General features: G+C 33.5%; 1 protein-coding gene across 1 annotated transcript; it reads left to right on the top strand.

The window, feature by feature from the left end:
- Positions 1–8,091: 8,091 nt before the first annotated feature.
- Positions 8,092–10,296, top strand: LOC134255407 (uncharacterized). Its single transcript, XM_062737925.1, has one exon. The coding sequence runs from the start codon at positions 8,105–8,107 to the stop codon at positions 10,106–10,108; it is 2,004 nt and encodes a 667-aa protein (XP_062593909.1). The 5' UTR covers positions 8,092–8,104; the 3' UTR covers positions 10,109–10,296.
- The last annotated feature ends 3,790 nt before the right edge of the window (positions 10,297–14,086 follow it).

Below are 14,086 nucleotides of genomic sequence, written 5' to 3'. Positions count from 1 at the left end.
GCTTTAGAGTTTTTAATCTATTGTCAATAAATGTAGCATTATAAGGATACCTAATTTAAAAAATGTCAGTGATCGATTTAAAATAAATAAAAGCTAGTGAAAATATGTTGTGATTTAGAAAACACATTCCAAACAATAAAAGAAGAATATCATTATTTTTTCTGGTGAAGTAAAGTTCATAGGTAATTAATAATTTATTTCAAATATTAATTTTTCACATATGATAATTATGCTAACTGATATCAACATTGAGTGCACTGTGCATCTGTTTATATTTTATGATTCATATTTTAAAGTATCACACCAAAATGCAGTTAGTAAATATGTGTTAAAAGTATTTCAAAGTTCATTAAATACGTGTATTTCATAACTGAAATTAGTAAATACGTGTATTCACTGAGCAGAATAGGAATTTCATGTATTTCCTAAAATTCAGGAAATACATGAATTCCTCATTACACATATTTACTGTAACATATGTACCTTCAAGTATTAGTAAAACACATTTGGAAAAAATAGGAAACATATAAGTTAAATGATAAATGTGAAATATAAGATAAAAAAGTACTAAACAAAATTAAGGTTATTTAACAAAACCAGAATAGCACAAATCTAGTTTCAAACAAGCAGATGAATGTTACTTATAAAATGTGTATTCTTATGTTGACGGTGGCAGCCAGCTTTGGATATGTCTCTGACCTGCTTTATATTGCTATATATCTTTATATGACATCACGGTATAAAGAAGCTCTATCTGTTATAGACAAAACAAAGCTGAGGTTAGCACAGCCACATGTAATTTATAACAAAACTGTTCACAGAGAAAACTATACTGAGGCTGTAGGTGGACAGTCCTGGTCTACAAAGTTGAGGAAGGCCGTATCACGTGATATCAAATTCGACAATGAAATAATTTACATCAATGAATTGATACTGGAACAGCAAGCCTGTGTTGAGAACGTTATGCCATCTTTGTGTATCCCACCATTAGTTCAGCTACATTTCATTGAGGTGTTGTGCTGCAGACATGTGGATAGAACGAGAGCTCAGACAGCAGTACACAATCTACAGGTCTTAGTCCATCAGGGCCAGGAGATTGATATTTCTTTTCGACTCAGAGACATATCATGGCAGATTCTGGGAATCTGTCAACAAGAGACGGGGTACCTTCAGGATGCCTTACACTCATACAGACAATCTTTTGAACAATACCCATATCATGAAATTCAGAAGGTTACAATTATAAGAATCATTATAATAATATTCAAACTTTTAGACGTTTTTAATGATGTACTGGACAAACTTTGTGGCTATTTTTTGAATTGTTTCTTAGTAATAAAAGCATCTAAGCAGAGCTTTATTATTGAATACACAAAAACTTATGAGAAATGATTCTTTTTTCCACTCTTTTTTATGTTTGGATCTACACAGTGGTTAAAGTACTTAGTTATAGTTTTTAAAGTAAAAAGAGGTTTGGACAACATGAAGTATGCTTTTAAGGTATTAGTTGTGAATCTAGAGAAGAAAAAATACTGGAGTACTCTAAATATTCAGTTCATTTATGTAATTTTAAAGTAGTATTCAGTAGTATACATGAATGTAACTATTACTGGCAACCAGAAATCAGACCATCCATATTCCTCACTCCTGAAAGGATTTTGACCTCGATGGCACCAAACCAGGGTCTTCCCTGACAGTCTTTAACCTTTCACTTCAATGTAACATAAAAGAAGATAAATGTTATAAAGCAGACCATAATTTGAACCAGGAATCCCTGAATCACTAGTCAGGTGCTCTTCCAACTTCTCAATTATTGTGAGCAATATTTTATACAGTTTTTTGTAAGTCGAACAGAAAGATACATTGGCCTGAGAAAGTATGGGAGAAAATAACCTCAGTTAAGGAATGTGGATTCAATGCTTCCATTTAGATCTTGTAGAAGACATAAATTTTTGTTTTTCTAGTTAAGACACATAATCAAAGTCATTATTATAACTCCCTGATTCAAGCAGCCCCCTAAAATCTGACCTCCGTGTCATTACATATAATAGGCCTATATGGTATCGACTTCTGGCCCTTTACAAAATAGATAATAATATATAATCCTACGTAGAACCTGTTTTTATCTCCTTTATCATCGTTGGATAACATTTAATTTAACAAAAAATCTAAATCCACAAATACGTTGGGAAATGATCAAATATGAAATAAAAGAGTTATGCATTGAGTATTCAAAAAAGAAAAACAAAAGCATAAAAAATCGTATTTAAGTGATAGAAAAGGAAATTGAAGAAATTGAAATATGCTACATAAAAAACATTTGGAAAAAGAATTAGATAATTTATATACATATAAATCAAAAGGGGCAAGGGTGAGATCCAAAGCGCGTTGGATCGACGACGGTGAAAAAAACACCTCCTATTTTTTAAGACTAGAAAATAAACACCAATCACACAATGTCATAAATAAATTATCGGTAGGAGATAAATGTGTATATGAAACAGAAGAAATTTTAAATACACTTAGTTCATACTATGAAAAACTATACTCGTCTAGCAATATATCAATTAACGATGTAAATAGTCATTTACATGAAACCGGACTTACTAATTACCTCTCTGATAAGGATAGAGAGAATTGCGATAAAGATATAACAATTGAAGAATGTGCAGAAGCTGTTTATAATATGAAATTAAATAAATCACCTGGATTAGACGGAATTCCCGTGGAATTTTACAAAATGTTTTGGAAATATATAAAATTTTAGTTATATGAAAGCCTTGTGAGATCATTTGAAAATGGCGAATTATCTTCTTCACAAAGATCTTTTGTTTTATCACTCATACACAAAAAAGGGAGTTTGATAGATCTTGATAATTATCGCCCTATTAGTTTAACAAATTGCGATTATAAGATTTTAGCTTTCGCTTTTGCAAAGAGACTACAAACTATTATGGACAAACTCATTAATGAAAATCAAACGGGGTATATTAAGGGAAGATTTATTGGTGAAAATGCAAGATTAATACAAGATATATACAATTATTGCGAAGAAAACAACGAGGAAGGAATATTATTGTTTGCTGATTTTCAAAAAGCATTTGATTCAGTTGAATGGACTTTCTTGTTTCAAACTCTTAAAAGGTTCAACTTTGGAGAGAATTTCCTTCGATGGATCAAAATCTTACACACTAATCCTTATTTTCATGTTAAAAATAATAACTGGTTAACTAGAAAATGTACAATGTCAAGAGGCATTAGACAAGGGTGTCCCGTCTCAGCATTGCTTTTTCTTTTTGTTATTGAAATCCTTGTGTTAAAAATAAATGCTTTCGAAAATATACAAGGTTTCAAAATCGGACAATCAAGTGAAATAAAATGTTTACAACATGCAGATGACTGCACATTACCAATGAAAAATCAGGAATCCTTAAAAGAATCTATTAAAGTAATAAAATCTTTTGGGGAAATGTCTGGTACTAAGTTAAATTTAGAAAAAAAACAGAGGGTATTCTCTTAGGACCGCTTAAAAACACACGGGAAGAGGTAGAAGGAATTAAAATGACAAATAAACCTATTAATTAAATCGTTGGAAATTTTCTTAGGACACGACAAAATATCTAATAATGAAAGAAATTGGTTAAACAAGCTTAAGGAATTTGAAAAAATATTAGATTCATGGAGAACAAGAAGTTTAACTTTTTTTCGGAAAATGTACCGAAATCAATTCACTTATAGTATCTAAATTAGTATATGTATTCACAGTTCTTGAAAATCCAGATGTTGAGTACATTAAAAATTTAAATAAAATTATTTACAATTTTTTTGGAATAAGAGAGAGCGAATTAAGCGGAATTCACTTATAAGACCAGTAAATGAAGGCGGTCTTGGTCTAATTGATATAGAATGCAAACTTTAAAAAAGCGTAAAAACGGGATGGATCAAAAGACTATATAATAAAAATTCCTCACTTAGAATTTACCTAGAAAACGCTTTAAAATCTTATGGAATAAACTTTGAATATCTGTTACGCAGCAATATAAAATATCCGACTGATTTCAATATTTGTCCCCCGCTTTCGCGAAAGCGAGGGGACATTAAATCTCATTCGTCTGTCCGTCAGTCTGTCAGTCTGTCAGTCTGTCCGTCACAAAAACTTTAACCTTGCCCATAACTTTTGATTAAGTGGGGCTATGACTTTCATATTTCACATGTGTATTCCTTTTGACAAGACCTTTCTTTGGGTACCACCAAATTTGACCTTTTGACCTTGACCTTGGAGTTTGACCCACTTTTAAACAAAAATTTCAAACTTTTACTTTGGTCATAACTTTTGAATAGTAGGTACTAGGACTTTCATATTTCACATATGTATTGTTTGTGGCAAGACCTTTCATTGGATAACAACAACCTTGACCTTTTGACCTTGACCTTGGAGATTTACGTACTTATGAAAAAACTTTAACCTTGACCATAACTTTTGATTAAGTGGAGCTATGACTTTTATATTTCACATGTGTATTCCTTGTGACAAGACCTTTCTTTGGGTACCACCAAATTTGACCTTTTGACCTTGACCTTGGAGTTTGACCCACTTTTAAACAAAAATTTCAAACTTTTACTTTGGCCATAACTTTTGAATAGCAGGTACTAGGACTTTCATATTTCACATATGTATTGTTTGTGGCAAGACCTTTCATTGGATAACAACAACCTTGACCTTTTGACCTTGACCTTGGTGATTTACGTACTCATGAAAAAACTTTAACCTTGACCATAACTTTTAAAATTGTGAGGACTAAGGCTTTTGTACTTCACATATGTAATCCTTTTGAGAAGACCTTTCATTGGATACCAACAACTTTTACCCTTTGACCTTGACATTGGAGTTTTGACTACTTTTAAAAATACTTTAACTTTGGTCACAACTTTTTAACGGTAGATACTAGGACTTTTATATTTCATATATGTATTCTTTGTGGCAAGTCCTTTCATTGGATATCAACAACATTGACCTTTTGACCTTGGCCTAAAAGATTTATGTACTTATGAAAAAACTTTAACCTTGACCATATTTTTTGAACAGTAAGGGCTAGGGCTTTCATACTTCACATATGTAATCCTTGTGAGAAAACCTTTCATTGGATATCAACAACTTTGACCCTTTGATCTTCACCTTGGAGTTGACCTACTTTTAAAAAAAACTTTTTACTTAGGTCATAACTTGTTAACGGTCAGGATTAGGGTTTTCATCCTTCAAAAAAAATCAACTTCAATGTTACTTTCTAAATAAATGACATATGATAGGATGTTCATAGTTCACACAATATGTCATAAAAAGTAACATCTCACCCACAAAGACACCGAAAGCGGGGGACCACAATTCTTTGAATTTGCTTGTTTAAATAAATTCCCAAATTTTTATAAAGAAATCTTCTGTAGTTTTAACGAGTGTAAAATGTTAACATCACCACGAAATAAAATAACAGAAAACCTATGGTTCAATTGTTTCATTACACAAAATAACAAACCATTATACTTATAAAATTGGGCAAGAAGTGGTATTTTATATGTAAAAGTCAACGGGACTCAAAATCAGTTCGCTATATCCGTAAATTCGTTATATCAGAGTTCGTTATAACCGTAAAGTTTTACAAAGATTTGTTAAGAACTTTGCCGGGGACCTAGAAAAACTTCGTTATATCCGTGAATTCGCTATATCCGTGTTCGTACTAAACGAGTTTTACTGTAAATGTTCAGTCAAGACTCTTTCGTTACAGACCTCACTAAGATATTGAGATAATGAACAGTATTCCACATTAATAAACAAAAAAACGGGAGCAAATTCTTATTCTTTCAATGAAAAATATGGCGATAACGAACAGAATTCAATCTCAAAGTCCATCAAACAATACAAAACAAGAGCAGAGCAAACACGGACCTCAGAGACATCAGAGGTGGGATCAGGTGCCATGCAGGAGTGAGCAATCCCTGCTGACCGGTCACACCCGCCGTATGCTCATTGTCGTGATCGTGAAATAACGGAAAAATCCGTCGTCAATCCAGTGTATAAATAATGGACTAACAATTGGTATGAAAAACGTCAGTCAGCATTTGACTCAATGATAGATTGTATTTGCTGACAAGCTTAAGGTCATTGTATCATAGAACGTACGAAATGATGACTTTAAACAAGATATCTATATTCTTGTTTCATCACCTTGTTTGCTAATAGATAACCTCGTTTTAGAAATTGTTCATACGTAGAGCATGCTCTTGCGTATCGAATCAACTGAGATATATACACTCCGTATGCAGGTGATGAAGGTATATTGCTGCATAAGTAAGGGAAGTTGACGATAGAAAAGTTAATGTCGTCACGTTTATCATATAACTTGGTTGTTAGGTTACCACTAACATCTTTTTCAAGTAAAATATCCAAGTATGAAACAGATGTGTCAGACTCTGTGGTATCTTTTTTATCTCAAGCTCTCATGGATATATCGTATCGACGTAGGAATGGAAATTACCATTGTTAATTGATAATACGTCGTCGATATATCTGAAGGTCGCGTTGAAGGCCACAGCAAGTGTTTTCTTCTTTTCACGCATAAGATTTTGCATAAATTCTTCATATGAATACAAAAATAGGTCTGCTAATAACGGAGCGCAATTGGTTCCCATGGGAATTCCAATATATTGTTGGATTGATTGATTGATTGTATACTCATTTGAAAGATTTTCTAATTCTGCACAAATTTTGTTCTATATCTTTTAACAAAATTTTTTTAGTTTAGAAGATAAAAGCTAAATATGTGTAAATTTTTCCTCTTTTGGGCGTTCTAATTTTTGACCCCTAAATACCACCATTTTGAATAGAGAAAAACAAAAACCGCTATGCACAACTTCAATCCTCCTATTGTGTAAAATCAGTAAAATTTCTGCTCCAGCTTTTGCCATCTCCGAGCCTTTGTCTGGAAATGAAAGCCTATAAATTTTCGTTTAAAGGGAAATAACTCAAAACCGGAAGTGAATTTTTTGAATGCTAGACAAAATTCTGATATAAACTCTGTAAATTTGAGGAAAATCCATTGAGAAATGAGTGAAATATGAGGCCTCAAAGTTGACGTCTAGGAAAATGAAAAAAAAGAATATGTAATACGTTGGAAACGGAAGACCGTTAAAAAAAGTAAACTCCTTCTCTAAAGTAAAAATGTTTTAGGGGGGATTTCCCTACAAATGGATGAATCTTCCTATCAGCTTATTTTTTATCGGGGTTCCACGTTTCTTTGAGGAATCCAATATCATTTTTAGTTATAAAGTACAATAAATATTTTTAATATTAAATTCCATTCTATAACAATGGTAACCAATCGGCCATTTCCGTAAACGATAAATATTAATATATATCTTTCAGAAAATGGCCGAGTAGTTACGATTGATTCAAAAACTGGATATAAAGGGAAAGTAGATCTAAAGGGATCTTCATTTTCTATTTATAGTACCTGGTAATTTTCATATCTTGCCTGTAAGAATGGATAACTTGAGAACTTCATCAATGTGAGTTTTAATTAATATTTGTGTGTTACTTCAATATCGTACTCACTTTAACTTTATATGCACGTAGCACATCTTTTCTATTCTTCTCTATTTCGTTCTTTGTAAATTTAATACTATGTTGAGAACAATTAATTGTGATGGTACAGATACAATATTTTTAGAAGACTAAATTTTCATTGAAAAGAAAAGGCAATTTTTTAAGGCTGGGAGTGAAATCTAAATTAACCAATAAAAATAAACTTATGAACAGTATGTAAGCATTGAATGATTAACTTAACAGGTCCAGCACAATACCCTAATAAAGGTATATAGCTTGATAAAGCCATATAGCTTTTTCAAGGTATTACAAATACCTTGATCATGGTATTTTTTGTATTGAAAAGGTATTTTTGATCAAGGTATTTTTTGAAAATTAAATTAAAAAATTCTTTAAAAATAAATCAAGCTATTTACCTTTATCAGGGTATCGTGCTGGACCTGCTAAATGGCATATATCATTTTTAGATTTCCCTTTAATATCATTAGAAAGACGGCCCTAGATCATATGTCTGAGTCAGTGTTCATGGGACTGTGTAAAAAACTTGGGACTTCATATCAATTGGCCATGAGGAGAGATGTGTTGGACATGAGTGAGAATTTGATAGAAAAAGTTGGGGGCAGTGCGATGTGGAGTGGAAGTTACAAAGAAGGATTCAGACTAATTGAATCAGATCTTGACTCTATGTACTGGCAAAATAATCACCATGTGATATGGGAATTATCTCAATCTCAGTATTACAACATACACATACAAACACTGATCCTCTGTGACTGCTCTGATAGTCCACCAGGATTTACTTTGTTATATTTACTGTCACCAAGCATGGACAAAGACATCCAGAGATCTTGTGTTAGAATGAATAACAGGCTTTATATCTCCAGTTCAAAATACAGAAAGATTATGTGTTCTGCAGTTTTCCCAAACTCAATTCTTCATGGACCATGTGCCACTGGAGTTCTTCCAGGAAGGACAGAGTATGATTTTGCCCACTGTTTTGTTAGTGACCTCTGGCCTCCATCTGCCTCCTCATGGATAGACAGATGTAACTCCTGGCCCCAGCCTCATGTTGTTGATGATATAGTTAAAAACGGATGTCACTTTGTAGCAATTGGACATAAGTTAGGACGTCTTGAAGACCATGAATGGAGAATTTCTTTCTCTTTTGCAGAACATAAACTTGTGTGTGCTATGCATCATTGTCAATTCATAACTTATGGCTTGCTTAAATTGTTCTTAACAGAAATAATTAACAATGGTATAAGTGATGATGATAAATTACTGTGTTCCTATCACATGAAGACAGCAGTTTTCTGGGTGATACAACAAAATACATTACAACAATGGTGTCCACAAACTCTCCTGGAGTGTTTCTGGATCTGTTTTAAGCAAGTCCTTAAGTGGGTGTATGAGGGAGTATGTCCCAATTTTTTCATTCCCCAAAACAACATGTTTCTTGGTAAAGTACATGGTAAAGCTCAGCATCAGCTATTTATAAGACTGTATGGATTGTACAAGAAGGGTTTAGTATTCCTACTAAACAGTCCCTCTATTAGGTCTTGTATCATAAATGTCCTATATAACCCCAGACTCTCCATCTGTACAGATGAACATACTCTGATTTCTGAGACTGATTTTGATATATATTTATTCCTGGAGATATACAAATATGAAGATCCTGGCACATCAAACCTAGAAACCTGTATGAGACACCTACATACGATAGAACAGATGATATGCTTACCCCTCCTAACACAGTATCAAGTCGTGATGCTACAGAAACGTACAGCTTGTGTCCTACAGAAAACAATTTTTGTGTTATTCATGGAAACTTACACACAGGAAAACAAACTGAGGTATAGAGCTGACAAAATCTCCCTCTACATGCTGAAATTAGCAGCCAAGTTTGGTTGTATTACTGACATGCTGTATATAGCCATGTATTATTACAAGACACTTAGATACACGGAAGCTTTATCTATCATAGAGATGACCAAGGTCAAGTTATCACAGCCATATGTGATGTATTGGTATAATGTAGAAACAGAGATTTATACTGAGGCTGTTGGGGGACAATCCTGGTCTGCAAAGATGAGACAGGCTGTAGCATGGGATATCACACTTGACAATGAAGTCCATTACATCAGTGAATTGATACCAGAACAACGGTCAGCTCTACAGATCAAGATGGGGTCTTCATTACTTATCCCACCATTTGTACTGTTATACATGCTAGAGATCTTGTGCTACAGACATGTAGACACAACAACGAGAGTACAAACAGCTCTAGATGATCTACAGACCCTAGTTCACTATGATCAGGGACAGCTTATACCTTTACCACACAGAGACATATCGTGGCAAATTCTTGGGATCTGTCAACAGTTGACAGGGAACCTCCAGGCTGCTCTATACTCATACCAACAATCTCTCAGACAAGAACCATACCGCAAGATACACGCAGCCACAGAAATGAGAATTCAACAAGTTTGTCACAGATTACCAAATTAGAAGCCCATGTTTTACATTTATAATTTGAATATTTCTTCTCATTCTATCATATTATAAGTACCATTTCACTGATTTAAAAAACAGGTGACAGGGAACCTCCAGGCTGCTCTTTACTCAAACATTCACTTTACCAGACGTCAAATAACAAAAGACAAACTGCCACAATTACTGTGAAATCATTATTGTTCACGGGGGACCAATGTACGTGGCTTTCGTGGGTAACCCTGATCCACGAATTAACATCCCCACGAACGTATATACAAACATTTGTTTTATCATTCATAAAGTTAAATTACGAAATATAACTTGTTATCAACGAAATTACGTCCCCACGAACCAGAAATTTTTTGGCTACCCACGAACATTGACCCCCACGAAAAAAAATGATTCCACAGTAACAGAATTATAAAAATATCTATAGACTCCTGAATGTCTTTTAGTTACAAAGAGTCACACGAAGATATCCTGTAAAAAGCGCCAAACACAATCATTTAATGGTATAGGATGCACTTAAACTAGTCAGAGTTTTACAGTAACGAAATAAAAGCACACCTTTGGGTAATGTGCATCCACTGTTACATGAAACATCAATTCTCAAATATTTAAAATTCTGAATGAAAATCTGAATTTGTTTTCTATTTATCAGTTGTTCTTTGTGAAAATTATAAATTTTGTTCATCAAAACACAGACAGAAGTGTTTTACAAATTCGGTTTCTTTTTTCATTCAGTAGTTCTGTAAATAACATAAAATTTAAATAGGTCTCCCTTATTTAAATCAAGTCTCTCTTTAATTATTTTAATGAATTTAATGTTTGAAATAAGAAGCATACAAAACAGAAAGAATAACACTTTTGATATTTTCATCATTTTCATAATTCAAAGATAAATAAATTTAAGTTTATGGGTCTGAACTTACCCTAGTTCGGTCAAGTCAGCGGCGTTGACAGACCCATTTTCATGATTTTTCTGTTAACTCTAAGTGGTTATTACTGTAAATTTGGATTATCTCCCTTTACAAAATTGGTTTATTTCTCATCTTGAAACTCATCTAAATATTTTGTGTCTGCATAAAATTATATGTCATTGTTAATAATACTTTTGAGAATTTCAAACAAGTTATTAAACGTCACAAAGGTGACAAATGTTTTACAGACTTTTTACTCATTGAAGGAGGATAAAATAAGGTGTTCTAATGTTGAAAGAATTATGGAAAGAAATTAGCCAGTTGATGGGTTACTGGGCTATCAAAATACTTATTGCATTAGGACATTTATGCACTTCCCTATTTACTGTATAGAGTTATAACAAGACACTTTATTTAAATAAAATGTACAGTATTTCGTCTTTGAAGGTGCTTATCTCCCTGTGAACTTTCTCCTGAAAAACTCTCAAAGCATAACAACAATTTCGTTTAATCAAAATGATACAGAATGACGTAAGACAGACTGATTTTAATTCACAAAATCTTAAATTATCTAGGTGAAAGGTCGATCATTTCTTTTTTTTCTGAGATAGTGGAAATGCCACATTTATCTTCAATGCAGATTAATGAATAATTTTGTCCTCAAGATAAAAATGGTCCTTAGTTCTGTTTTTTAATCTTCTAGTAAGTCTTCATCCAAATTTATATCCTTAGGGAAAAAAGAATTTTTTAATTGTTAAAAAAAATCATATTAAGCATTCCTCACTTTTTTCACCTTTGCCTGGTTACTTGAGTTATCCATATCATAAAAAAGCTATCTTATAATAATAGACTGGTTTTTTTTCAAACATGATGCATATGTATATTGTAATAGCCTATTTACATTGCTTTATTTTTTGAAATGGTTCAGGTTTAAAAAGCCTTACTTTATATTAAAAACCAAGAACCTGAAACACTTCAGATTCTGATTTAAAATTAGTAAATCTCAAAGGTTAACTGTAAACCAACAACTTTTATTCGCGACGACTTTATTTCGCGATTTACCAGGGGAAAACTAGTTCACGACGATTACTTTTCGCGATCAAGCCGATTTTGGATCTGTTATTAATGTACACAGTGACTTAAAAGTCCGATTCACGGTGAGAAATATTCGCGATGATAAGGCTCTCGCGAAACTCGCGAAAATTTCTCGCACGCGAATAAAAGTTGGTTTACAGTATATGTAGACACCTAATAAGATGTTTAATCTTTGACTGGCATTGTGTTTTTATGAGATAACAGTATCAAAATAACTGATTTCTATTCTACAAGATACATGTCAATTTGTTGCGTGAACCTTGAGGTCCACGCAGTAAATATATAAGCGAGGTTAAACCAGATGCCATGGGCAAACGACAGGCTAAGCATGCGCAAGAATGCTAGAGAGTTCGTCTATTAGGCCATTTGCCCGTAGAATAATTCGCCAGCCCCTATTCGAATAAGAATATGCCATTCCTTGGTAAATCGCTCTTTTAAATCCGCATATCGTATTTATATATTCATTGGCGGATCTGAATTTCTCTCTTATACATATACGTTTATATAAAAACTAAACATTGATTCTATGGCACAAGCATTTAAAGAAGTAGGACGAACTTGCAGTATATAGATACATCTTACTTAACGAGGCTTGGGGGTGGCAGCCATTTTCAGACTATTTCTATCTCCTTTAAAAGAAGAGCTCCATATAAAGATATAGAAAATGATCAAATTTTAAAAATAAATTTTTATAAATATTTCTTTGCCAAATGATTGTTGACAGCTTAAGATATCATATCTAAAAAAAATAAGTTAAATCTGGTGGTTATTTTTTGATTAATTTGTTGACCCGCCAGCCTCCTTAACAACTTAAATAAAAAACGTCATTCAACGACTAGTTCTGGCTTTTAAAAGATAGAACAAGTTGTCACCGGCATTAATAATTAGATCTGTGCATCAAGGCTCACAAAATAATTTGATATTTCAGCAATCCAAATACCGTTTGATAGAGGTTTTAAATATGAGGGAGGAAGGGGGGCTCCGAAAACAAAATCTGCGTACTACAGAGCTGTGCTTTACATGTACCATCAGGCTCAGCCTGATGGTACATGTAAAGCACAGCTTTGTAGTACGCGCCGCTCCGAGGTTATAAAACTTTTACCGTACTCATACTCAAACTCCAACTCCAAACTCCGAGTACCCAGATAGGATGACTCCGTTGGGCCAACGTTGGTTTTTGGTTGTATGGTTGGTAGAGTGTTGGCGTTGGGGAACAGATGTAGGCCCAACGTTGGTCCAACGTTCAATTACGTTGGCATGAAAGCTAAACCAACGGTGTTGGGCATGTGATGTTGGCCCAACGTTGGTCCAACGTTCATTATCGTTGGCATGAAAGCTAAACCAACGGTGTTGGGCATGTGATGTTGGCCCAGTATTGGCCCATTGTAGTAACATGTTGACAAGAACTATAGCGACTTGGTGTTGGACATTAAGATGTTGGCCCAACATAGGTCCAACCGAGTAAGTGTTGACATGGATCAAGACCATTGTGTGTTGAGTAGGAAATGTTGGCCCAAGGTAGGTCTAACTGAGTACGTGTTGACACAAAACATTGCCACTTATTGTTGGTTATTCAATATTGGCCCAACGTTGGCCCAGCTTAGTAAATGTTGACAATATAATGATTCATTGCTCTGTGTTGGGCGTGCTGGACTGAACTGGAGTTGGTCCAATAGTAGGAATATTGGGATTACTAGTACATGTACAGGTAGCCTGTAATTTGAGATGAAATGCTGGTCCAACGTTGGCCCAATGTTGCGAAAAGTATTCGTCAATTTAGATTTATCTATTGTAAATCGATGGTAATGATATAAGCAACTCATTATGAACATGTGATCTATATTAATTTATATATTGAATTGAAAATATGAGACAATCCTTATAAGTCTGTGAATTATATATAGTAATTTTGTATCTTGGTAGATTCTTTATTTAGCATCATTGAATCAAATTTAAAGTGCTGTGTTTTGCATGTTTT

This window comes from Saccostrea cucullata, unplaced genomic scaffold, assembly GCF_032062105.1.
Source record: "Saccostrea cucullata isolate Sc308-1 unplaced genomic scaffold, CSIRO_AGI_Scuc_v1 ctg966, whole genome shotgun sequence".
NCBI lineage: Eukaryota > Metazoa > Mollusca > Bivalvia > Ostreida > Ostreidae > Saccostrea > Saccostrea cuccullata.
This window is presented reverse-complemented; position numbering and strand designations above follow the sequence as displayed.

Bases quoted from the DNA above. Each gene is read 5' to 3' on its own strand.
- LOC134255407 (XM_062737925.1), top strand. From the start codon at position 8,105: ATGTCTGAGTCAGTGTTCATGGGACTGTGTAAAAAACTTGGGACTTCA.